General features: G+C 48.1%; 1 protein-coding gene across 1 annotated transcript in view; it reads left to right on the plus strand.

Moving 5' to 3' along the window:
- The window catches only part of Cdc42bpb (CDC42 binding protein kinase beta), a 95,734-nt gene that overhangs the window by 41,800 nt on the left and 27,271 nt on the right, over positions 1-26,663 (plus strand). Inside the window, exons 3-15 of the mRNA XM_057783025.1 lie at positions 472-555; positions 2,582-2,677; positions 6,270-6,418; positions 13,259-13,352; positions 15,429-15,629; positions 18,305-18,553; positions 19,376-19,455; positions 21,619-21,785; positions 21,866-21,985; positions 22,991-23,124; positions 23,380-23,622; positions 25,152-25,262; positions 26,336-26,580. Of these exons, the coding sequence (XP_057639008.1) occupies positions 472-555; positions 2,582-2,677; positions 6,270-6,418; positions 13,259-13,352; positions 15,429-15,629; positions 18,305-18,553; positions 19,376-19,455; positions 21,619-21,785; positions 21,866-21,985; positions 22,991-23,124; positions 23,380-23,622; positions 25,152-25,262; positions 26,336-26,580 (1,973 nt within the window). The remainder of the gene's footprint in view (positions 1-471; positions 556-2,581; positions 2,678-6,269; positions 6,419-13,258; positions 13,353-15,428; positions 15,630-18,304; positions 18,554-19,375; positions 19,456-21,618; positions 21,786-21,865; positions 21,986-22,990; positions 23,125-23,379; positions 23,623-25,151; positions 25,263-26,335; positions 26,581-26,663) is intronic.

Consider the following 26,663-nt stretch of genomic DNA (forward strand, 5'->3'; position numbering starts at 1 on the left):
ATCTTCCACACAGCCACTACCTCTGTGAAGCAAAGATTCGGATGAGTAACTGCGGATGCTGGCAGGGATGTGGGCCTGGGCAGGAGGGAAAGGGATACAAAGTGTATAGGTTGCCCCCGAGTACGGGAAGAAAGCTTGAGCGCTATGTGCCAGCTTCAAAAGGGCTCTGCTTGTTTCTACTGAAAATCTTCAAACATTGTCCAGTAGAAGACAGTGAATTCCTGTTCCCATTACTTGGTACTGAAGTGGGTTTTTATTTTTTTTTAGCTAAGCCAGGTGGTCCCATCCAAGCTACAAGGTAAAGCCAAGTTTTGTTGTTTAAAGGGCAAATCTTTCTTTATATAGAAGACTTGTCTTTTTTTTTTGACATCTCATTTCTCAGAATTCCCAGGCAGTTAGGATTGCCATTTAAATGTGCAAGGCTTTTGAACCATTAACTGAATTTTTGTTAAATTCAAATTTGCATTCTAGGTTGCTGTTGTCAAAATGAAGAGCACTGAACGAATTTATGCGATGAAAATTCTCAACAAATGGGAGATGCTAAAGAGGGCAGAGGTATGTGTGCGGTGCATAATAAGTAAAAATGGTGTGTGTGAGAAGGGGCACTGGCCTTTGCAGCCTGGAACGCTTGAAGCATCTTCCACATGCAGATGAAACCCTTTGTTGGAGCCATGTAGTGCAGATATTTTGTCTTCCGTGTCGAGGGCGGTAAAGGGGCAGGGGTGAAAGGAACTACTTGCAGTCTTGACACACTTTCCCTTTGTTTCCTGAATCCCCACACCCAGACTCTGGCCTCAGCTCCGCTTTCAACCCTCTCAGCCTTGCCCTTCTATCCCTCCTAAGGGTGATGTTATCTTCCTCTTGGCCGTACTCCATCCAGCATGCTCACTCCTCTTCCTTTCTTACTCTGCCAGACTCTCTGGGCTCCCTACTTTGTAAATCCCACCTCTGATCAAGCCTTGTTCTCCTTTGGTGCTCATTTCCTCTTTCTGATGTAGCTCCACACATAAGACCCTACCCTCTTTGTTGCTCAGGAAGTGCATGTGGGTTGACTGAGTTGTCACCATTTCTTTTTGTCTCCTGGTCACTCCATGACTGCCTTAGCCACCTGCATCCCCAGCCTTGAAGCGGTGCACAGTGACTTCCTTCCATTCTCGGTGTGTTTTCTGTCCTCACACATTTGTGTCGCAGTTGCCTTCTGTTGCTGTGATAAAACACGGACCAAATCAGCTTCGGGAGGAAGGCTTTGTTTGGCTATCATTTCCCTGTCCATCATTGAAGGAAGTCAGGACAGGAACTGAATTGGAGACCATGGAGGATCGCTGTTCACTGGCTTGCTCTCCATTGTTTGCTCAGCCTGTTTTTTTACACAACTCAGGACAACCTGCCCAACATTGGCACTGCCCATAGTGAGCTGGAGCCTCTCACATCAATCATTAATCAAGAAAATTCCCCACAGGTTTGTCTGTGTACCAGGCCAGTCTGATAGAGGCGGTCCCTCGGTGGAGGGTCCTTCCCAGACCCCAGCTGCTGTCAAGCTGACAAGAACACAAACCAGCTCACTTTGGCAAACAAGGGAATCACTGAAGCAGTTGAGGGGGAGAAGCAGCTGGTGCTCCATAAGTGTGGGGGGTGGAAGGTGTGTGGTCTGGGCCCAGTGCCGTAGTGAAAGAGCCGATTTAAGAGTTGCTACAGCTGATTAAGTTTGATTGATCACACAGCTTCAGTTTAACTAGCCACTCAGAAAAGACTAAAACACCGTGTGTGTTGCGTGTGAGCACACGCGTGGCTCTTTTTTAACCATTCAGGCTAAAAGCCTTTTACCTGTGTGTCCATGGCCACCAGGAGTGTCACCTGGTCATGACTGTTAGTCCACCGATTGAACAGTATTTCAGATCAGAAAGTGGGCTTGTCCCCATCTTGCCAGCCGTGCGCTCAGAAGAAGGTGTGCATTTGGGGACCCTGTGTATTGCACGTCTATGGCATGTGAAGAGGCTGTTGGTAGAGGCTGTGAGGATGCGGGGCCGGGGGGTGTGCTGTTGAGAACTACTACTGAGTCCACGCATCACAGCAGGGTGACCTTAAGGTGTGGGCCACAGAGATAGTCACTGGGGAAGGGGAAGGCATTTGTGTTTTCCATGATCCCTGCCCTTGCCCAGGGCTCAGATGAGGAAGAGTGCAGATACAGTCACTGGCAACAGTGGTGCCTTTGGTTCTGGGTGAGGTAAAGAGACCAGGCTCCAGGCAGTCAGGAGGAATGGAGCTACTGTCTGCAGATCATGGTCACAACCGAGTCTAGTATTTGGGAATATGTTCTATGAGATATTTTCCTAAATCAGTGGTACTCAACCTTTAGGTCATGACCCCTTTGGGAAGTTAAATGATTCTTTTATAGGAGTCTCTGAGACCATCAGAAAACACAGATGTTTACATTACAATTCATAACAGTAGGAAAATTACAGTTATGAAGTAGCAACGAAAATAATTTTATGGTTGGGGTCACCATAACATGAGGAACTGTATTTAGGGCTACAGCAGCCTCCGGAAGAGCGCAGACTGACTGTCCTCTCTCCCCTCACAGACTGCGTGTTTCCGAGAAGAGCGCGACGTGCTGGTGAACGGCGACTGCCAGTGGATCACTGCGCTGCACTATGCCTTCCAGGATGAGAACTACCTGGTAGGCCTGGGTGCTGGGCACACCTGCCAGGACTCTTCCCAACAGTATGGCTCCTCCTGCGCCACTCAGAGGAAGGCAGTGTAGCGTGGACCTTGTCGAGTACATGCTAGCCTGCATAAAACTGAGGGCTTTGTTTCAGTGTCATAGCCCTAGGGTAGAATCTTTAAAAACCAGGTTTTTCAAAGTTTGTACATCATTTTTTCTCAAGCCACTAATTTGCTGCATGGCTTGGTTCTTAAAACATTTTAAGCGTATGAAACACTATTTTTGTTTCTTCTTTTCTGTTTTGCATCATGTATAACTATAAGAAACTCAGCTGCATGGTAGCACACCTGGGTCCCTGTAATGTGAGGGCTGAGGCAGTGGTCAGGAGTCTGAGGGAAGCAGCAGCACATGAGACCGTGACCCCAGCTCTGCGCTGCACGGCTCCTTCCTCCTTCTCGGGTGCGTCTCCATGGGCGTGGGTGCCTTGATGGGTCTCCTCAGGGTGTCTCTGCTCTTGAGTCAGCTTTGTGCTCCACACTTGTGGGTTGGAGTGTGGGCATCTGTGAAACACTCCAGGCCTCAGGCTGCCTTGTGTAGGGTTCCAGTCTTGGGTGACTTTCCAGATGCCCTAAGCCAGCAGACTTGAGACTGTTTCCAAATGGCCTCTGGGGACTGCAGAGAAGCAGGGCCATGCTTACCTCCCTCTGGTCAGTGCTTTTGCCTCAACAGTGACTGAACAGGGTGTAATCGCTGTTGTCTCCCAGCCTCCAAGTGGGGATCTGAGGCCTTCTATGTTTGCCCTGTGAAGCTCCTTGGTCAAGTGTCTGTTCGCCAAAAATTTTTGTTCATTTTAGAACAATCTCTTTCAGACAACAAAAATCTCTGAGGTTTGAACAACCAGGATGTGGTAAATGGTGTATACTGTATCATTTATTTAGAGAGGTTTATTTTGTCCCAGCAGATGGCAGCTGGTATCTGCTGAAAACCTCAAGATACATTAGGCCATGGTCAGCCTTCTCAATGACTCTATGATATAAGCCTTTGTGAATACCATCTTTTTATAACTGGGTGTCTGGGGTACAGAGTGTGTGGCTGTGAGCTCACAGTCTTTATACAGATGACAGCAGCCATGTCAGGGTCCCTGCTCTGGTTTTCTGGGGCAGGTGGTTAATGTTCCTCGGTTTCTGCCTGCACATTCAGGTGGCATCCTCCAGAGCTCTTCTTACTCTTCTGATTTGACTTTCTGGGGACTCCTAGGCAGCTTGGGTCTGTTCTGTTCAGTAGACGACAGGTTTTTTGTTTTTTTAATCCCTCAAATGAGTAGTGTGATGGTGTGTGAAGTGTGAGACAGGCATTGCCAGGGGTGTTCTACTCTCACACTCAACACTTAGGAATCTCCGTGGAGACGCCAGTTCTTGGGTTACCATCTAGGATGTGGCTGTGGTGAATCAGCAGACCTGCTGCCTGGGCCAGAGCACAGAGGAATTGTTGGACTAAGAACTGTGTTGTCGTAAGGGAGAGGAGAGGGACAGATATGGGAGGTGCTGCTGCATGCCTGTGCTGGCCGTGTTGAGATGTGCCACATCTGGGAGCACACTAATGCTCACCCTGTGCTCTCCTAAGGGATGCTGTCCCTGGTCCTCCAAGAATGTCCTTCAGCATCTGCTGACTCCTTTCCTCCAGGTTTCTAAATTGTATACCCACTGCCTTCAATCCCCACCACCCCTCCACACATAACACCTTGCCTGTCTGAATGGCCTCACAGTCCCAGTGGTCCCCACCATAGCTGCTGAACTCTTGCTGCAAGCTCTGGCTTCCTCCCTCACTGCACCTAGGCTCAGATCTTGCTGTCTCTGTCCTGCCATTGCTCCAACTGCCACATCCATCTCTTCCCCTCCTGGCCTCTTCACACACCCCACAGCCTGTGCTCAGTAGCTTCTGGTCATGTGGCTGTGCCAAACAGGCTTGTTTTCTGGCCTTCCATTGCTCTCTGTGCTTGCTGTGGTCTTCCTTTAGTAACATGAACCCTGCTGAGCAAGGACATTTTCCATTTTCTGCACTCCAAGCCCTGCCTCCCAAGGGTACTAACAGGCTGATTGTTGAGGCGGGGCAGAGGTACTGCGTGATAAAATGGATAATTTAGTGCATGTCCACCAGAAGGCTGTGTGCAGCGGAGCTGAGCCGGGTGCAGGAGACAGGAGACCTGCTGGTGCAGAAGTAGTTGGGAAGCAGACTGAGGTGGCGTTCACAGTGGGGACACAGGAGGAAGGAAGGCTTTGTAGAGGAGCGGACACTTGAGGGGAATTTTGGGAGTGGGGTGAGGGCTATTGGTTACACTCTGAGACAGGGTGCTCTCTCAGATGGTGGCATGGTGATCACCTCCTTCCATACAGCATGCTTCCTTTACTGTTAAGATTGTGGCCCTGAGGCGGATCTCTGTGAGTTCGAGGCCAGCCTGGTCTACAAGAGCTAGCTAGTTTCAGGGTAGGCTGCAAAGTCTAGCTCAGGTAGCTGAAGACACAGAGTGCGGTTGTCACACAGAGTAATGCTGTTCCTGTATTATATCTCGATATTTGTTAAAAGACGATTTCCCTGGCTCAGTTAACCAGACCATGGTAATTCCTTGCTATGGTGGTGACTTAAAAGTTATGTTGACGGGCTGGAGAGATGGCTCAGAGGTTAAGAGCACTGCCTGCTCTTCCAAAGGTCCTGAGTTCAATTCCCAGCAACCACATGGTGGCTCACAACCATCTGTAATGAGGTCTGGTGCCCTCTTCTGGCCTGCAGGCATACATGCAGACAGAATACTGTATACTTAATAAATAAATAAATAAATATTAAAAAAAAAAAAAGTTATGTTGACATGGAGATGAGACTGCCTGTTTTTCTGTGCGTCCCAGAGGCTGAATAGTCCCCAGTAGTGGAGCTGTGGAGGTGGCCTGCAGTGATCCTCCTATCCCAAACCTCTCTGCTGGAATGAGATGCTTCCATTAGGGCCACTGCAGCTCTGGGGTTTCCTGGCATGAGCCTCTGAATGTTGCATGGGAGAAACTGTTACCAAGCAGCATGTTTGTGCAGGCATACTGTGTACCTGGCACACTGGCCTCAGGCCTGCACGAGCGAAGAGAAGCACTCAGTTCGTTAGCAGAAGACATTTTTCCCATACAGCAGTAGCTGTCTGGCGTGCCTTTGGCTGAAAGTACCTCCTTTCCTGCTCTCTGATGGCGTCATCTTTTCAACAAGAGCTGCTGGTCTGTGATTTTAGATAGCCAACTTCCCTCTCTGATCAGCGTCCTCTTGTGACTCAAGGACCTGGAGGACTCACCCTCACAGAGCTGTTTATGAGCTGAGCTCCTGCTTCAGATCCCTGGCTCTTGATGGGCTTTCTCCGTGAGCGACACCTTCAGCTCTTCTTCACCGATTAGCTGTGTTGTCCAGTGAACTCTCTTCTCTTCCGTGTGCGTTTGGATTACTGCAGAACCACAGCACAACAGGGTGTTTTCTGAGAGAGGGGTCAGGGCATGTGCCTGTAATCCTAGCGCCCTAGAGCCTGGGGCAGGAGGCCGGCCTGCGGTTAAGAACTGTATTCTCTCTTTCTAATTTGTAGTACTTGGTTATGGATTACTATGTGGGCGGTGATTTGTTGACCCTGCTGAGTAAATTTGAAGACAAGCTTCCAGAAGACATGGCAAGGTTCTACATTGGCGAAATGGTGTTGGCCATTGATTCGATCCATCAGCTTCACTACGTGCACAGGTAACCACCTTTTCATGCATTTATGAATACTACATTAAACATTAAAATTCTCATTTTCACTAGGATCCTGTTCCTGGTCTTGGACTTCAGGTTCCAGGCCCCCTGAGGAATCCTTCAGTTGAAAGTACTCACTGAGCGACTGAGTGTCAGCATAGGGTGGTTTGTCCCTGTCACCCTTAGCCTGCAGCATCCAGTCCAGTTGTGATGGCCTGATTCCCAACAGCTGAGGCACCTGGACTTTTAGGGGTCCATTTACAGAGCCCATCCCTACTTGCCTGTCCGTACTGGCACTCACGTAGTTCCATCCCACTGCACCTCCATGCCCTCCTCTGTCCATACTGGCCCGTGAAGCCCTCTCAGGGAAGGAGAGGGCTAAAGCGTAGGTGTTTCTGTCACAGCCGTGGCAAAGGCCAGAAGAAGGGTGCTTGAGCTACAGGTGCATTCCCATAGGACCCCTGCCCCAGTTAGACAATAACTTCTGGGGAAATCTGTGGAATTCTCTTTGACTATTACAGCTAAGCCTTGTGATGTATGAAAGTGGACATTTTTTAAAAAGAGGATTTGTGTTTGTGTGTGCGCCACTTTTGTGAGTGCTGAAAAATGCAGAAGGGGTGTCAGATTGCTAGAGCTAGAGTTTCGAGCAGTCACGAGCTGCCTATGGTGGGTGCTAGAAACCAAACTTCTGTCCTCTGGAGAACCCCAAGTGCTTAACCACTGAGCTGTCTCTTCAGCCTCTAAAATCCCTTTGTTTTTATTTTTTTTTCTTATGTCTGTCTGTGTGTGCATAAACACTTACACACACACCTCACTGCCTTGAGACAGGGTCTCTCACCACACTGGAGCTTGCTGTTTCATGTGCTGGCCAGCCACTCTCTGTCCCCAGTGTTGGGGTTACAGATACAGGTAGCTGCACCCAGCTCTCTGCATTGGTGCTGGGGATTTGAACTCATGCCCTCAGACTTACGGACCAGGTACCCTTAACCACTGAGCCATCTCCCTAGCCCAAAGTGTATACATCTTAAAATTTTGTTTTATTGTTAGATTTGTTTGTTTTAGGGAGAGTGTTTACCTAAGGCAGACTCAGTCATCTGTCCTGTTACAGAGGCACAGACTTTATTAAAATTAATAAAAAGGGAGGCATTGTGGAGACCCAAAAATATGAGCCTATTTCTACCTTGTCTGATGGTCAAGGTTGTCAGGTGACAAAGGTTAACATGTCCTGACTCAGGATGTGTTTACTTGGTTCTTTAGACATTAAGGTGGCCCATACAAGTAGACCTGTCCCATCCTGACAGGATGTACTTCTATTCTTTCTTTTGTAATATGGGAAATGCTGCCTTCGGGATACTTGGTCAAGGCTGACCTCACTGCCTAAACAGCAGATTGCCAATGACTTGATGTCTCAGAGTGTTAAAGCGATCAACTGTCTGAGTTGTCCTTTGTGTCACATTAAAGAAGCCTTTTGCTGCCTTCTTCCCCCTTTTGTGTTGGGTATAAAAGTGTATGGAAAATTAGACACAGTATTCACTAAAATGCCCTCCCGACACTGTTCTGTGGTTTCTGCTGTATTATTTTTTTATGTATCTTTGTGTTCGTTACTTATATTTCTAAATCCCCACGTCCCTGCCCTGGTAAGTGGTGTTTTTGTCAAGGCTGGTCCCTGACAGTTGAGGTATTTGTGCTGTGGGAATCAGAAGACAACTGTCTAGCAATGTTTTCTCAGGTCATCAAATCTTGCAGCAAGCGACTTTACCCACTGAGCCATCTTGTTGGGCCCAAACTATAATTTTCTCTGGAATGAATGTTTTCCTGCATTCTTCTCTGAGGCTCTGTCATGAGTTCCGTAGACCATGCCGTGCTGTGGCTGTCTCCTCTACTCACGCTCGGCCATCTGCAGTCTCTGCTCCCCGGGCTCATTCTTTCCTGTGGTGGTTCCTTGAGAAGGGACTTGGTGGTAACTTTCACCCAGGGAGTGCGTCAAGCTGCATGTCACTTCCTGAGATTTTTGACATTGCAGCTTCTGTGTTTTCCTACTCCCCAAAACTCTGCAGAGATGTCTCAGTGGTGTGGATATGTTCTCTGCTCATTATGTGTTTCTGGGGATCCAGGGCCTTGTGTGAACTGGGCACACACTGGTGCTGCTCTCCACCCAGCTCGCGTTGGCTTGAAGCATTGTCAAGGCCTCAGGCCTCTGCGAGGAGGCTCCCTAAGGGAGCACAGCACCCACTGTGGAAGGAAGGACTTTTCCATTTCACAGAGTGCAGCTTCAAAACCAGGGAATGCAGCAGGGCCCAGGTAGGTGGCATTGACCCCCTGGGGACCACAGAGGACACAGTGCTCCTGTAGCTCAGAGAGCGTTTGTCAGTGCCCGTCCCCCATGCTCTTTATTGGGTATGCCTGCTTCTCTAGGTTGTTGCAGTTCTTAGATTACTGTTCATATTTCCCTACTGAGGATCAAACCTAGAACTTCACATTCTACCACTGAGTTACTCCACACACGGCCTTTTTTTCATGAGACAGTTTCCACCAGTTGCCTAGGCAGGTCTTGTACTTGTAGTCTTCCTGAGTAGCTGGGATCATAGGTATGCATGCTACCAGGTCTGGCTATTGCAGTTCAGTTTTTCTTTTTAAAATACATACATACGTGTATGTATATGTATCTGTGTGTATGTATGTACGTGTGTGTGTGTGTGTATGTATGTATGTACGTGAGCACAACTGTGTATATGGAAGCCTGCAGAGGCAAGGTGCTATGAGCTGCCCAGCTTGGACTGGGAACCAAACTTGGGTCCTCTAGAAGAGCAGCAAGTGTTCATAATCACTGAACCAGCTCTCAAATGCTGTGTGTGTGGGGGGGGGGAGACGGACAAGTGGCCATGTGTGTTCTGTGCATGTATGGAGATTGGAGAATTAATTCTCCCCTTCTACTCCTATATGGGTTCCAGGATAGAACTCAGATCACCAGGCTTCACCCCCAAGCCATCACACTAGCCCTGTTTTGGTTCATAACATTTAGATTTTGTCTCTGTGACAAAACTTTGCTGGCTTCATAATACAGACAGAAATATCTTTGTCACGGGCCTCTCAGGATATTAGGTTATATTTTATTTATTTAATGTGCACTGGTGTTTTGCCTGCATGCATGTCTGTGTGAGGGTGCCAGATTCCCTGGAACTGAGTTACAGATACTTGTGAGCTGCCATTTGGCAACTGGGAGTTGAACCCAGGTGCTCTGAAAAACCAGCCAGTGTTCTTTAACTGCTGACCCATCTCTCCAGCCCCAATTAGGTTCTATTTTAAATAGCTTATTTTTTCCCTTTTTTCTCCTATTTAGAAAACTCCTTTCTTTTATTTTTTAAATTTTGTTTGTTTTTTTTTATCAATTGTGTACATGTATTTTCCTGCTTGTCTGTATGTGTGACACGTGTGTGCTCATGGAGGTCAGAAGAAGGCATCATATCCCCAGGTGCTGGAGTTACAGGTTACAGAGCTGCTTGATGTGAAAGCCAGGAACCATGCCTGGACATTTCTCCAGCCCTTTCTCAGTCATTTGACCTCTAGGAGTAAAACTATGTAATTCAAAACGTTTATTCTTCTCAAACCAACTCAATTCAGATTGTATGTAGATGACCCACCTATAACATAGCACAGCAAGAGTCAGTGCTGTCCAGTCTCATGTAGGTGTGCTGTGCTACATTTGGCAGTGTCAGAAGTGAGTCTCTGAGGTGCACAAATGGTATTGTGCTGTTGGTGAACTCAACAGCAGATCTCAAGCACAGGCCACAATTGGGCTCCTTTCTTCTTTGCTATGGCTGTGGGTCATGACCCCTTTGGGGGTCAAATGACCTTTTCTCAGGGTCATTTGATTATGATTCTTTTTTCTTTTTTTTTTAAATATTTATTTATTATGTATACAATATTCTGTCTGTGTATATGTCTACAGGCCAGAAGAGGGCACCAGACCTCATTACAGATGGTTGTAAGCCACCATGTGGTTGCCGGGAATTGAACTCAGGACCTTTGGAAGAGCAGGCAATGCTCTTAACTGCTGAGCCATCTCTCCAGCCCTTAATTATGATTCTTAACAGTAGAACAATTACAGTTTTGATGTAACAATGAAATAATTTTATGGTTGGGGGTCACCACAACATGAGGAACTGCATTAAAGGGTCGCAGTGTTAGGAAGGTAGAGAACTGCTGCTCTGGACTGAGACGGCTCTGTGCACTGACCTCTTCTTCACAGCTGGACTTCTACAAACTTCACAGCCTCTACCTGGTGCTCAGGAAACAGTGACAAAACTAGGACCCAGAAGCACTCAGGCCCATGTATGCAGCCCTTCCTGAGACGTCAGCTTCTAGGGACCTGAAGCCAGACAGTGAGAGGTGCACAGAGGATTACGGCAAGAACAGTGTGTATGCTCAGAGAAAACAGGGCGTGTTTCAAGGCATGTTGACGCAGATCAGCTGCGAGTTAGTAAATGGGCATCCAGAGGGCAAAAGGAGCCTCGAAAAACTCAAATGAGGGGGACAGAAAGCAGGGCAGAAGAGAAAGCAGAAGAAACTCTCAGAAGTGCTAGTCAGGTGTCCTCTCGTGCAGCTGCCTGGTGCAGCCCGGCTGTGGAAGCCTGACCTGGGTGCACTGAACACCCATGCTACTGTGGGACTGGGACTGTCTTGATCGCTCATGGGAAGGAAAGGCTTTCAGAATACAAGGGGGTTTTGTCAGATGTTTTTTTTCTTTTTCTCTGCTAGTGAACAGGAACGGAATTTAGTTTTAGATGGGTAGATAACACCACACAGCTAAGGAAAGGAGACAGCACAGCACTGACTAACTAGTCTTCTGTAGCAAGAGCCTGAGGCCCCAGGATTAGTGGTGGCATTTATGTCAGCAGGTCCTGTATCTAACTTGTGATACTTGGTCCTAGCCAAGACATTCCTTAAGCCATTGCCATAATTATTTGGTTACAGTGTGTGTTGATGTGAATGTAGGCACATGCATGTAAGGAGGTTAGAGGACAAACTGCAGGAGTCCCAGGTCTCAAACTTACATTTACCCACGGAGCATCTCTCTGGGTCCTGGGTTTTTAATTAGTTAATTTGAGTGGCCTTTTGTGGCAAGAGACTACTATGTTAAAGGAGCCTTGGAAATGAAAATTAGCTTTGCCTGTTTTTAATTATATATACTGAACCATACTATATATATATATATATATATATATATATATATATATATATATATATATGTTTTTGTTTTTGAGGTGATATCTTGCCAACAAGATAGCCTGGAACTTGATCCTTTTGCTACAGCCTCTCTAACCCTGAGCTTACAAGCATGTGGAATGTTCTCGGGTTCTATTTCAGATGGAAACCGTGTTTTATTATCTGGTTTCCTTATGTCTGTTCGGTTCCTTTGTGGGCTCCCACCTCAGTCAGTCTCCAGCTCCTCAGTCTGACTCTGGTGTGTTGTCTAGGTTCCTTCCCTCAGTGCTTCCATTAGGTTTGATTTAAACTCACTTTCCCTTAAGCATCTTGTAAATTAGTCTTCATTTGAGGTTTATCTTTTTCTCCTGTTTCTTCCTTTAATTAAATCCTCATTTCTTCCTGGTTTTGTTTTTTCCTAGTGTTTTTTCCACTCTGGCATTTTGGTTCCCCCGCTGTTCCTTTCTTTATGTCATATCTTCCCCACCTTCCCTTCTTTTTCTAGCCTCCCGTTGCAGCCCGGGTGACCTCTAGCTTTGCCTTTCTAAGTGTGCCACACCTGACCTTTCTTTCCCCTTCGCGTCTGTGTGAGGCGTTTATTTCAGGTCCAAGTGCTGTGCTCGTTCTCTCCTGTCTCTGACCTGTGGTTTTGGGGCAGAATCCCTGTTGCCCTGCAGGGGCCCCCTGTGTGGCCGCATTGCAGCCTGCACACATGCTCCTGCACACGCGCTCTTGCATTTGATGCTGGACATGTTTTGTCTATTGTGTGTGGTGCTGCTGCAAACAGACTTGAGCGTGACTTTGGTGGACGTGTTCTCTTGCTTTCAGGGTAGTCTGTAATGACTTTATTCTCAGGACTGTGAATATGCTTCAGCCCAGCATTTGGGCATAGGCAGTTGACAGTGTGGGCTTTGAGTGTCTTCCTTGGCTGTGTGACTGTGCCATTTGCTGTGGTAGCTGACTGTATACAGGCTACTCAGCTTCAGTGTGCAGAGCAGCTTGTTAGCCTGCAAACAGTTGTGCCCACCTCTTCCCTGACTCCATTACTTCTTCTGATACGGATCCCTCCTGGTAGCTGCTGCTCATCTCCCTCCATGCTGCTTGTCCCTTGGTCTCCATTTCTATTTCTCCAAGCACTCTCCACAGACCACAGTGTGTGGTGCCATCTGAGGCAGCATTGCACAGTCGCTATTTGGATGCCTTTTCTTTTTAAGATGGGGGGGGGGAGAGAGAGCGAGCGCGAGCGCGCACTTGAGAGCACGCAGAGGCTAGAAGAGGGTATCAGATCCCTCAGAGCTGGTTTTACAGGCATTTGGGGGACCCCCTGGCTATTATGTGGTTGCTGGGATCCAAAGATTGCGTAGCAAGCCCCATTAACTACTGAACCATCTCCCTAACTCTTAGATGCTATTTTCTGGCCCTGTGCTGATGAGCCCCCTCAGGAAGGCAGTGGATACTCGGGAACCTTAGTAGGTAGCAGGTGACAGGAGTTGCAGTGCTGCTGGGGGAGGGGTTGGCATCTGTGACAACTCTGCTGGTGCTGCTCCAGTTGCTCTGCTTGGTTATGGCTGCTCTTGGGTGACCACTGTTCCCTGTGAGCCCACTGGGACAGTTAACTTACTCTGCTTATTTCACCAACAGAGACATTAAGCCTGACAATGTCCTTTTGGATGTGAATGGTCATATCCGCCTGGCTGACTTTGGATCGTGTTTGAAGATGAATGATGATGGAACTGTAGGTATTTTTGTTGAAGATTGCCATTTGCTTTTGAGTTTGACTTGTAGTTAAAAGGGGACTAAGTGTTCAGTTTGATATAAAATTAAGAAAATCCAGTTTTTGAATGTAAATTAAGAAAATGAATCTGTTTAGAAGACAATTGAAATTTTCTATTTGAGGAATTTTTAAAGTTTGAAAATCATATGTGTGTGTACATGCTGTGTGCAGATTTGTATGCATGAGTGTACAGGTGTGCATGCACATGTATGCATCTGGAGGCCAGAGGCCAGCCTGGGGTAAATTCCTCAGAAGCTGCCCACCTTTCCTTTTGGAGGCAGAGTCCCTCACTGACCTGGAACTCACAGGCTCTGTTGATTGGCCAGTGGTCCTGGGGCCTGCCTGTTCTCCCTCCCCAGCACTGGGTTTATAATGGTGTGCCATCGTGCTACCCCATCCCCCACTGCCAGCTTCCTTTAACAGTGTGGGTTATGACGATAGAACACAAGATTCTCATCTTGTAAGGGATCTTGAGGAAGTCCAGTTTATTGACTAGACTCTTCCAGCCCTTCTTTTCTGTTTTTGCGATGACATATGGGTGCCATTGGGGATTTGTCAGGCTCCTTAGAGCCCTGGGTGACTAAGCATGCTACACTGCAGCAAGGGAGACCAGCCCTCCCTTCCCTCCTTTGAAAAGCCCCATCCGTTTTGGAGGGCCAGCTCCAGGTAGCCTTCTGCAAGCTGAGCTTTCTCTTGTAGTTATTGCAGGCCTAAAAACCGGGTTCCTTAGTGCAGAGTGCTGTGAGCCCCAGATGTGGGACAGGAAAGTGAGTGCCTGGTTCACCTGGTACCTCAGGTCAAATCAACACTGCAGCTAGGTGGCCTGTGAGTAGCTGGTGTGTCTTACCTTGCTGGCCAGCTCCCTGCCCTCTTTTACTGCACTGTGTGTCATCACATTCTTTCCTATGACTACAGCAGCCCTTGCAGTCCCATACAGGAGGTTCTGATCCTTTAAATCCTACTCTAAAAGGAGTCCCAGACAGTTCCTGCCAGTATATTTTGGGACATCTATGTGCAGACACCAGCTGACCATGCTGCACAGACCACGGGGCTTCAGTTGACTGTGCTGCACCGGCCACGGGGCTCCAGCTCACTGTGCTGCACCGGCCACGGGGCTTCAGCTCACCGTGCTGCACCGGCGTGGAACTGTTTACACTCTCCTCCACTGCCCTGTGCTTTTTTTTTTTTTTTTTTTTAATTTCAACCTCCATGTTAACTTGTTGGTAGGTTGGTGCTGTGGTCAAATCTATTCTGGTAATGAGTAATGAGAGCACAGTGTCCGTGGGTGCATTTACATTTCCATCTACCACAGTGGACATTTACTCACCCCTGCCGCCCTTACTACTTACGGCCACTGCAGGCTGCTGTGCTGAAAAGTGCCAGGCAGACCCCTGCTGTCTGTCCACTGAGTAGCACCTCTTACACTGCTTACCTCCCAGACCCTCTTTCCAAAGGGGACCTTAGAGAGTCTAGTCTCTTCTTAGATGGGCCTGTGACCACTGCCCCATTCCTGCCCTGCTTTTGTCCCATCTGTATATCTCATCTTCTTCTGCTTTTCTGTGGTGGTTGGCTCTCCCTGATATAGCACTGCTCGAGTGCCTCTGCTCCAGGCATGTGCCTGCTGATGTGGACTGTAGGGAACTGATCTCTTTGTGGGGATAGCTACCACCCTCTCAGGCCCCTGAGCAGAGACTCTCTTCGGAACCCAATGGTGCTGGGCCAACTTGCCTGTTTTCCCTCTGGGTACTCAGGGTGGGCTGTGCTAGGAAGCCATAGCCCCTGGGACTTGTTAGAAGCCAGTGTATGCTTTTCCTTAGGCTTTGTGTTGGACAGAAAAGTCAAGGGCTGGCCTGGACACGGAGCCCTTAGATTACCCTGGGAGCATGGGTAGCAGGTGTAGGGTTGCTGCCTCTGGGGACTTTTATGTCACTGTTGCTCTGTTTTCTGCAACTGCGGGATTCTAAGGGAAGCAGATAGAGATATGTAGTTGTTAGCGATGCTGTCAGGCTTCCCTTCATCACCCCTTCTTCTCCCAAGGTTCAGTCTTCAGTGGCTGTGGGTACACCTGACTACATCTCACCAGAGATCCTGCAGGCCATGGAGGATGGCATGGGCAAATATGGACCTGAGTGTGACTGGTGGTCGCTGGGCGTCTGCATGTATGAGATGCTGTATGGAGAAACGCCATTTTATGCAGAGTCACTGGTGGAGACCTATGGCAAGATCATGAACCATGAGGTGAGATGCTGTATGCTGTTGTAGCGCCCATACGGGCTGGCGGGGTGGGCAGCAGTGGAGGAACCATGAGGTGAGATGCTGTAGGCTGTTGTAGTGCCTGCACAGGCTGGTGGGGAGGTGGAGGCTAATGGTGTTCAGGCCGGATGGGGTGGCGGGACAGGAGAGGTGGGCAGAGGTTTGTGATGTCATCAACATAAGATGGTGACACTGCACACGTGGACGGAAAGGAGGAGATTCTGTGTATTTAATGGACCTGTGTTCACTGACCAGACTCCCTGGAGGAGAGGCAGGCTTGTGTAGAACAATCCATGTGTTCATTTAGAGCCTAGAGTGGTGTTGGGAGGTCCTTGTAGACACTTCGGCTTTAGATGCCACCTGGGACACAGTCATGAGTGAGCTCACCTCCACGTAGGGCATCCTCGTTCCTTCCCCATCCCAGTATGTTCTTTTTTTCCCTTTTCAGGGTTTTTATTTTTCACTTTGATGTTGTGTCCTTGTTCTCTCCATCTCCACCTCAGCCCCACAACACACACTTGACTGACCTACCACAGGACTGCACACCCAGCCCTGAGGATCCATGGGCAGGATTCCTTTTCTGTCTGCTGTAACACAAACAAGACCTGGCATGTTTGTGTGTATATGCCTACACATCCCAGAAAACTGAGTTGTATGTAGTTGACCTGTATTTCAACCAGTCTCCCATTAATTGCTCATGTTGGGTCAAGATTAACATGAAAATTGCTTTATATTTCACTCCAAATCAAAGTAAAAACTATACTTAGAATATTTTTCAGCATGGGGGACAACTCCATCAGTAAAGTGTTCGCTGTGTAGTTGTGCACACCTGATTTGAAGCCCCAGAACCCAAGTAAAAGGTGTGGTAGTGCACAGCCGTATCCCCATGGAGAGTCAGGTGTGGAGGTGTACAGCTGTATCCCCATGGAGAGTCAGGTGTGGAGGTGCACAGCTGTATCCCCATGGAGAGTCAGGTGTGGAGGTGCACAGCCGTATCCCCTTGGAGAGTCAGGTGTGGAAGTGCACAGCTGTCGCCCATGGAGAGTCAGGTGTGGAGGTGCACAGCTGTCGCCCATGGAGAGTCAGGTGTGGCGGTACACACCTGTCACCCATGGAGAGTCAGGTATGGAGGTGCACAGCCGTATCCCCATGGAGAGTCAGGTGTGGAGGTGTACAGCTGTATCCCCTTGGAGAGTCAGGTGTGGAGGTGCACAGCTGTATCCCCATGGAGAGTCAGGTGTGGAGGTGTACAGCTGTATCCCCTTGGAGAGTCAGGTGTGGAGGTGTACAGCCGTATCCCCATGGAGAGTCAGGTGTGGAGGTGTACAGCTGTATCCCCATGGAGAGTCAGGTGTGGAGGTGCACAGCTGTCGCCCATGGAGAGTCAGGTGTGGCGGTGCACACCTGTCGCTCATGGAGAGTCAGGTATGGAGGTGCACAGCCGTATCCCCATGGAGAGTCAGGTGTGGAGGTGTACAGCTGTATCCCCATGGAGAGTCAGGTGTGGAGGTCCACAGCTGTCGCCCATGGAGAGTCAGATGTGGAGGTGCACAGCTGTCGCCCATGGAGAGTCAGGTGTGGAAGTGCACAGCTGTATCCCCGTGGAGAGTCAGGTGTGGAGATGCACAGCTATCGTCCCATAGAGGGACAGGCAGATCCTGGAGCCAGCTAGTCCAGACAAATGAGTGAGGTCTAAGTTTTATATGAGAGACTGTCTCAGAAACTAAGTAGATAAATAAAGGTGGAACGTAATTGAGGAAGACCTCAGTATGGACCTTTGGTGCATACAACAAGCACACAAAGTAGAGGCAGATTCTTAACTCATAAGTAAGTGCTTCCTAGAAAGACTTCACATAGTGCATACTCGCCTCGAGTAGCTGGCAGCTCAGCTCTCAGCCCGCAACGTGCGGTATGTTGTGTGAATGGGCTTCTGTTCATGTATTTCGGTATTTATTTCTGTACCACACAGGTACATGGTTCTCATTGTTGGTGTCTGTTCTGTTCTTTTTAAACAAACCCCTTCTATAGGAATTCAGCTGAACACTTGTTCTCTTGGTCAGGGTGCAAATGTGAGGTGTTAGGAGTTTTAATCTGTTCTTTGTCCCCGACAATTAAGGAGCGTGTGGTTTGTAGTTTTCCTGCAGCGTAAAGTGTGGATTCTTGAGGCTGTTTTCTTTTAAGATGCAGTGTTGGCCCAGCACTGAGAGGGCTGTGCCGCATGTCTCCACAGCACATTTGTCTGCGTTCTCTGCTGTTTGGAGAGGAAGAAATATAATCTGTCATTGTCATTTGTGGGTAGGAGTTAACAAGCCAGCTATGATAAGTCAGTTTATCTTAATTCATTGTCTTCTCATGCGTGGGGGTGCATGTGCCACAGTGCACATTGAAGCCAGGGGCCAACTTTGTGGAGTTCTCCTCTGTTAACTTGGGTTCTAGGGACCAAACTCCATTTGCCAGGCTGCAAGGCAAGTGAGTGCCTTTTACCCATGGAGCCGTCTCACAGGCCCCAAGGGAATGATTTACTTGTTTGCCTTTGTGGGATTAAAATTACCTAGCTTTGGATTACATTTGGTAAACTGTAAAGTAAGGATTATTTCCTGTGCTGTCTGCACATCTGAGGTTTCCCTGACTGTGTCCTCTGGCCGTCCCTTCCTCCCCAGGAGCGATTTCAGTTCCCATCCCATGTCACTGATGTCTCTGAAGAAGCAAAGGATCTTATTCAGAGACTGATATGCAGCAGAGAACGCCGGCTTGGGCAGAATGGGATCGAGGACTTTAAAAAACATGCATTCTTCGAAGGCCTGAATTGGGAAAATATACGAAACCTAGAAGCTCCGTACATCCCTGATGTGAGCAGTCCTTCTGACACATCCAACTTCGACGTGGATGATGACATGCTGAGAAACACGGTGAGTGTCCCGGCCTCTCCCCCCTGGGCTGCTCCCGGTGGGTCTGTGTCAGGCTGCCGATGCTTAACAAGTCAGTCAGTGGCAGAACTGTTCTAGTCTTCGAAACTATTTGATAGCTGAGCTGGAGAGGTGGCTCAGCAGTCAAGATTACCTGGTGCTCTTCCAGAGGGACCCAGATTCTGTGCCCATTACCCATATTAGGCAACTCACAGCTGCCCCCCACTCCACCTCTAGGGGCTCCAACATCTTTCTTTGGTCTTTGTAGGCACTGTATACATGAGGCATAAACACAGACACACACACAAAGTAAAAATTAAAGTAGCTGAAGCACACACCTTCAGTCCCAGTAAGTCTACATAGTAAGTTCCAGGCCTGCCAGATGTACACAGTAAGATCTGTCTAAAATCAAAAATGTTTTTTAATTTGGCAATTATTTTAAAGTCTTCAGCTTGGTCCTTCGTGTTGCTTTTAAAAGATGAGGGATTACTCTTTTGACAAAAATTCGCTCTTGTTATGGCACACATCTGAAATCTTTTGCTTTTGTTTTTTCATATTTTGTACCTTTTTATTTAGTGTTGATTCATTATTATGTGACAGCTTCATTGTTGCCATGACTACTTCTTGTATATAAAAGCTTCAGAAGCACAGGAAGCCTGTAGGCCTCTCCCTGTGAGCCATCTTACCAGCCCACATTAATGCTGCTTTTCATAGCTGGTGCTCAGTAGTGACCACAGTAATAAGATTTTTGCACTCTTTTTGGCGGCATGTGTTGCTTATGTGAAGGGAGATTGTTTAATCTGTGTTATGTGTGTTCTGATGCAGGAAATATTACCTCCCGGCTCTCACACCGGCTTCTCTGGATTGCATTTGCCATTCATCGGCTTCACATTCACAACAGAAAGGTAAGGCTGGGTTGAGCTCCCATCACTCTTCACAGCCTGAGAGTGGGCTCTCGAGCTTTTGCTCATGCTATAGGGCTGGGAGGATGGTGCTCACGAGAGATGCAGAGGGTCTTTTGTCCTCTGCTGATTACTGTAGGTATGCACCAGCACCGGCTGGCATTTCTGAAAAGGAAAATTAGCAAATATGCTCATGTGCCACATCAGTGTGTGGTCAACACCAGACCACATACAGAATGGTGGGCTGAGATATTCCCATTGCCTGACGATGCCAGTGTCTGCCCTTTGTGGTGGTGCATTACCATTGTACATGCGTATGTTCAGTGGAAATGCTTGACACTAACATGACTCCGCTGACAGCTGCAGAACACGCTGTTGTGTTGTGTAGTTCATGTGTTCTGTGGATAGCATCCCACCATGCCAGCAACCACGTGGGTCCCATGTGTGCCCTGCAGTTCTGATTGTGTCTCTCTGTTGTGCACATGGTTTACTCTCAGGCTGTGGAAGTACACTTTAGGTGTTGGCACAAGTTCACCTAACAGCTCTTGCCAGAATGGGTCCCTGTTGTTAAGCTATAGAGGACTGTAATACACATCTTCTGTTCTTTGTCACACATTTTTTTTCTTCTACAACCCTTAAATATTTAAAAACTGAGGCTGAAGAGATAGCTCAACAGTTAAAAGCTTGACTGCTCCTCCAAATGACTAGGGCTCCATCCCCAGCACCCACAGGATAGCGCACAGCCATCTCTAACTCCTGTCCTAGGGGTCCCCTTGGTCACTGCATGGAGGCAGTGCACAGGCATACATGCAGGCAAACCATTCATACATATATGGGGAGAGAGAGTGGGAAGTGACATGTAGAAGGCATTCTTAAAGGCTCACGGAAGGTACAGGCACAGAACTTGACCCACAGGTGATGGTTGGCTCCTGTGTATAGGCTGTCAGCTGGTAGATTTATCCTGGTGAAAGCCAGTGGTGGTCACAGCTGTTTCTGCTCACACTCAGTCAAGAAGCCTTTAGAGCACACTGCTTGACTTTGTCAGTACTGCAACCCCAGCTCCTAGTTCCCATAGTGGAGCTGGAACTCATTCCTCCTTTGATATGAATTTGATAGTTCACCAGATTGGTGTTTGTGCCTGTCATTTCTATCCCTAGTGAACCTGTCTGCTGACCAAGTTGTGTAGTACAGGGCGTCCTTCCTCAGTTTTAGAAACCAAAGAGAGGGAGGTGAGAGGAGAGTGATACACACTCCTCCTCCTGAGCATAGCTACAGAACTGGATACCTTCTGGGCTCACACTCCTGCGGTAGTGTGGCTGTGCTGGAAGGGCACCTCTGCTCAGGCCGGTAGGGAGTCTTGAGATGCGGCATGTGCATCTCCTGTCTGATCCAACAGTGATTACTGGCACCTCATCACAAAAGAGTTCCAGGTGCATTCCAGCCCACAGGGTGCTCGTTACACTTCTGACTAGCCTGTCAAGACACAGTTCATACAGATGGACCTAGAACTCTCCGTTTGTGGTAGGCTGTCTCCAGAAATGCTGGTTTCTTATAGTCTATAACAGAAGGGGATGTGCCCAGTGCCTACTATCGGGTTCATAGTAGGAATGAGACAAGCTAAGCAGACCTGAGAACCTCATGTAGCAGTCTAAAGATTAGGCTGTTAGATACCAGAACTGTCCTTGACTTCCATCTGAGCAGAGCAAAGAGCCCACGTTCATGAGTATGGTCTTGAGTCAGCCGATCCTTCACAGCTAAGCCACTTGGCCAGAGCAAGGCAATGTGCTGTTGAGTCTGCAAGGCAAAACGATAATCCCTAAATTGTTAGCATGGCACAGCTTGTAAAAAGCAGAGCCAGTGAGCCTTTCGACCAGTGGGTTATGCTTCCCTGTAAGCCTAGCTCATTAGGCAAAGCGCCTTAGTTTTGTTTTTCCACTTGATTGTGAGCAGTGAGTTCCAAGTGAGCATCCGTTCCCTGTTGTGTCCTGTCCAGGCTCCCACTCCTACCTAGTCGTCTGTGGCAAGGAGGCTCTTGTCTGACTTTGGTTTCATACACAATAAAATCTTTTCACAGGTATTTTGTTTGCCACTTTAAAAAGACTCTAAATGCTAATGAAATCGTTGTCGGTTCTCAGTAGATTAGAAAGTCTGTTGCTCTGTTTGCAGCTGTTTTTCTGACCGAGGCTCTCTGAAGAGCATGATGCAGTCCAACACATTAACCAAAGATGAAGACGTGCAACGTGATCTGGAGAATAGCCTGCAGGTGGAGGCTTATGAGCGAAGGATACGAAGACTGGAACAAGAAAAACTAGAGCTGAGCCGAAAGCTGCAGGGTGAGTGTCTGGAGTGGCCTGATATGGCTAGGGTCCTGCTTGCACACATGGCTGGCCACTCAGTGTTGTGTCTCCCTTAGAGTCCACCCAGGCTGTGCAGTCCCTTCACGGCTCCACACGGGCCCTGGGCAACTCCAACCGGGACAAAGAAATCAAGAGGCTAAATGAAGAAATTGAGCGTTTGAAAAATAAAATGGCAGGTAAGGGCTCTAGCTGGTTGCTGCTTGATCCTTATTCTTGAGTATGAGTTTCCTATTTCCAGAATCCTTTTTCCAAGGGGCAAAAAGTAGGGAAAAGCTCAAATTGTGCAAGCTTATGCACAGTTGAAGCATGTTGTCTGTGTCTGAAATTGTTTTCCTACCTCGCTTGTTCTGATAACGTAGTATTCTCCGTAAACTCGGGTTTTTCTCTTGTACTTAATCTGCCTGCTGGCTGTTGCCTCAGAAGTATAAGAGTTCAACCTCCCACCTCTACTTTCTTTCTTCCAGTTTTGTTTGTTGCCTGCATGTATGCATGTGTACTGTGTGCGTGCATGCCTGGTCCCTGTGGAGGCCAGAAGAGGGTGTCAGATTCCTTCCGAGTTGTCTCTGCAGCACCATCCACATTCTGTTTTCGTCTTGGTCATCAGATCGCTTGTCAACCATATCCCTTACCCACACGTGGGCAGGCTCTTGATCAGCCCCCATCTCCAGTTACATCTGGAGTCTGTGCTCTCCATCTCTAGCAGACCCCACCATCCTGAGTAAGAATAAAAGTTCACTAAGTAATCTTATTACCTTACACCCTGAGAAAGGGCCAGCACTCTGAGATGACAGAGGGATTGAGGCAAGTCTTTGAAGAGAGAGTCTCCAGCATAAAACATAAGCAGAATAGAAATGTTTAGGCTAAACACCAGAAAGCCTACAGTGTATGCATAGCTGACACTGTGTGTGGGGATATAGGGCTTCTGACTGAAGACAGTGTGAGGCTGACAGGATGGTGCAGTGGGTGCTTGTTAGCGTTCAGTCCCTGTTGGCCTCTGACCCCCCCATACCCTCACTGTGGCATGCACATGGGCACACACTACACAGACATACATATAAACTAAATAAATTGAAACTAGTGAAAAAAAATTGACAAAAAAGCTTTATTTGTGAATTACCAGATAATTTCAAGTCAGTTAGTTAGCTAACATAAAGGAACAAATTCACTTCTCTTCTGCCCAGATTCAAACAGGCTTGAGCGACAGCTTGAGGATACAGTGACATTGCGCCAGGAGCATGAGGACTCCACACACCGGCTGAAAGGCCTGGAGAAGCAGTACCGCCTGGTGCGGCAGGAGAAGGAAGAATTGCACAAGGTAGCACAGACTGTCTATGTGAGGAGGCCTTGTTCCTCTCACATGCATAGCCTGAAGAAATACACTGGCTCAGGTGCTTGCTGCCACATCAGTTAGGTCCCCACTCCGTGGGGGGCAGCCTGTTCCTGAGCTCGTTCCAAACCCCGGCTATAAACTGACCGGCCCTGAATCACTTTTCACTTTGCTACAACACGACTCTTGGGTTCCAGGTCTTTGTTAAGTAGATGTAAAACTTACAGAATTCTTTTCATTCAGCAATTGGTTGAAGCTTCAGAGCGATTGAAATCCCAGACCAAAGAACTCAAAGATGCCCATCAGCAGCGAAAGCGGGCCCTGCAGGAGTTTTCAGAGCTCAATGAGCGCATGGCCGAGCTCAGGTCCCAGAAGCAGAAGGTGTCCCGCCAACTCCGTGACAAAGAGGAGGAGATGGAGGTGGCCATGCAGAAGATTGACTCCATGCGGCAGGATATCCGCAAATCTGAGAAGTTCAGGAAGGAGGTACCTTTCTCTTCACTTATTGTCCAGTGTGAGCGTGGATGTGCTTGTGCCTTCATGTGCAGGTGGAGGCCGGAGGACTGCCTGGAGGAGTCGGTTTCCTCCTTCCACTGTGTGGGTGCCAGGGATTGAAGGACAACTGCCTTCTGGTTTTTAAAAGAATTTGAGTAAAATACATAAAAATTCCTAATGCTAGGTACCTGAAAAAGTAAGAACGTTGGTCTTCTGAAGGTGTCTCGGGACTTGGGTGTCCTCCTCGGTCCCTACGTAGCATGCTGCTGCCCTGGGTAGCTGGTGCCCCACTATTTACAGTTGCCGTACTCTAAGTGATGCTTGGTTTTAAGTTCTGTTAAATGTGTTTGATGGATCTTGAGCATAGACAGCCTGGCCGTGCATGATCTAATTTCTTCACTTGCGGACTGGCAGTCCCAAATACCTATTTGATTTCTTAGTTTATTTTATAACCCAGACATAATTGCAGTGGTAGCCAATTACAGCTCAAGGTAGAGAAACTCACAAGGATTAAGGATGAAATGACAAGCTGCCTGGCTGTTGTCAAACAACCTGAGACTAGAGACATACAGGCAAAACAAGTTTGCTTCTTAGCTAATTGTCACCTGTCAAAGCTGGCTCATGGGCATGTGGGTTTTTGCTCCTCTTGAGGATATTTGAATTTTTTATTTAAAAACTGAATTATAAGTTTAATTGTTTTTTAAGACAGAGAAGAACACTATTAGCTGGTGTTGAAAATGTTTGGTCAAGATTTGCTCTCTGATCAAATGAAACTCTACATTCAGAGCTGGAGAGATGGCTTAGCAATTAAGAGCACTGGCTGCTCTTCCAGAGGCCCTGGGTTCAATTCCCAGAAACTACATGGTTGCTCACAACTGTCTGTAACTCCAGTTTCAGAGGATCTGAAAACCTCACACAGAGAATATACAGGCAAAACACTGTTGCACATTAAATAAATATCTTAAGAAAAATTGGGCTTGGTTGTGGTGGTGCATGCTTTTAATCCCAGCGCTTGGGAGGCAGAAGCAGGCAGATCTCTGTGAGTTTGAAGCCAGCCTGGTCTACAGAGTGAGTACCAGGACAGGCTCCAAAGTTACATAGAAAAACCATGTCTTGAAACCCCCCCCAAAAAAAAATGGAAAAAAAAAAACCTCTACATTTTTTCCTTTTTCTTCTCTTTTCTTTCTCTCATCCGTTACATCCTGAACAGTTTCTCCTCCCTCCACTCCTTCCAGTTCCTCTCCCCCAGACCCACTCCTCCGCCATTCCCACTTCCCATTGTGCCTTCACATGTCAGGACTGTTTCCATAAATGAGGAGTTTTTCTTGAATGTAAACCTCAAATTAATCCATTTAACTAGAGTGCAGGCTTGTGTCATAGCTGGCCATTCCAATTAAAGTGTCCCTCAGCTTTGACTCTTGTGAGTCTGATGAGCCCCTCGCTGCACCTGGTCCTCGGGGACTGCTCCTTGGGCAGGTTCTCAAGGCGGTTCATAAAAAGCAGTTCTGCCTTTTCCTTAGCTGGAAGCTCAACTTGAAGATGCGACTGCCGAAGCCTCCAAAGAACGGAAGCTGCGCGAGCACAGCGAGAGCTTCTGCAAGCAGATGGAGAGCGAGCTGGAGGCCCTCAAGGTAGCTCTTCTCTCTGGTGGGCCGTGGGGCATGTTGACTGGGTCAGTGCCACCCGGGGTAGCTTCAGGGAAGGGACAGGTATGGGAGGAAGTAGAGGGTGTGGCCGCGGCTTGTGATAACCTTCATTATAAAAGCTAAGTTCATTTCTTTATCACATGAAAGTTTTAGGTGTTTGTAGTCAGTATTGCAGAGTTAGCAGACACCACCTCCTTCCTATCCTGACATCCTGCACGTGGGCATGTTCAATTCTGGAAAGCTGTCTAAACCCGTGTTCTGTTGTTGATGTGGCAGAGGCAAGCTGCTCCTTATCTAGGCCCTGCGGATGGGGTCAGAGGGCAGAAAAAGGCTAAGAGAAGAGACAGTCATGAGTGAGGGCCACTGTCTGCTCCTCAGTATAGTGTGATCTTGGATAAGTGACTTCCCTCTTTAGAGCCTGGGCCTCTGTACCCTTCTTGTGGTTGTGATGGAGCTGTCCTCCGAGCCCGTGTGCCCAAGGTACTTATTCCTCTCTCGTCTGTGCTACCACCTGACCCAGCTCTCAGCAGACTATTTTCTGGACCGCTTACATGTGACTAACTCTTTCTGCTTGCTCCTTACCTCTCTGGAGGTGTCCTATCTCTAAACCATTGAGTTTAACAGACCCGTCAGGGACTCCTCTGGACTTGGTCTTCAGCCTGAGTCAGAGCTCCTCTCCCAGCACCTTTCCAGTAGCCTTGTCACCCCCAGCAGGCCTATGCCATTATCTGGCCCTGTACTTAAGACCGTCTCCTGCCAAGGTGGCACCATACCCATCCTATGTCTTGCCATTATTCTTCTTTACTTAATGGTTCACTGTCACCATGAGAGCAGGTACCCCAGTGTCATACCAGTCACCAGAAGACTTGTGACAGTCAGTCAGCACTCAAAAGGGTACTGGCGGGCGAATAGGCAAACAGCACGGCACTGGGACAAAGCCAGGTGCTGCCCCCACTCTACCTCCAGGTCCCTGCTAGTGGTAAAGAATGAAGAGACTTCACCACCCTTGAGGGAGGCAGGACATAGATTTGATAGTTTATTTCAACCTTTATCTGAAGGTGAAGCAAGGAGGCCGGGGACCAGGTGCCACATTAGAACACCAGCAGGAAATCTCCAAAATCAAGTCAGAGCTTGAGAAGAAAGTCCTGTTCTATGAAGAGGAGTTGGTCCGCCGAGAGGCCTCCCATGTGCTAGAAGTAAAGAATGTGAAAAAGGAGGTGCATGATTCAGAAAGCCACCAGCTGGCCCTGCAGAAGGAAATCCTCATGCTGAAGGATAAACTAGAGAAGTCGAAGCGAGAACGGTGAGTTGTGCTCTCAAGACGAGAGACGGAAGCTTCCTGTGCGCTGTAGGCTTGTGTTGTGAGCAGTCTCTCCTTCACCTCTG

Source organism: Chionomys nivalis, chromosome 10 (genome assembly GCF_950005125.1).
Source record: "Chionomys nivalis chromosome 10, mChiNiv1.1, whole genome shotgun sequence".
In the NCBI taxonomy this organism is placed as follows: domain Eukaryota; kingdom Metazoa; phylum Chordata; class Mammalia; order Rodentia; family Cricetidae; genus Chionomys; species Chionomys nivalis.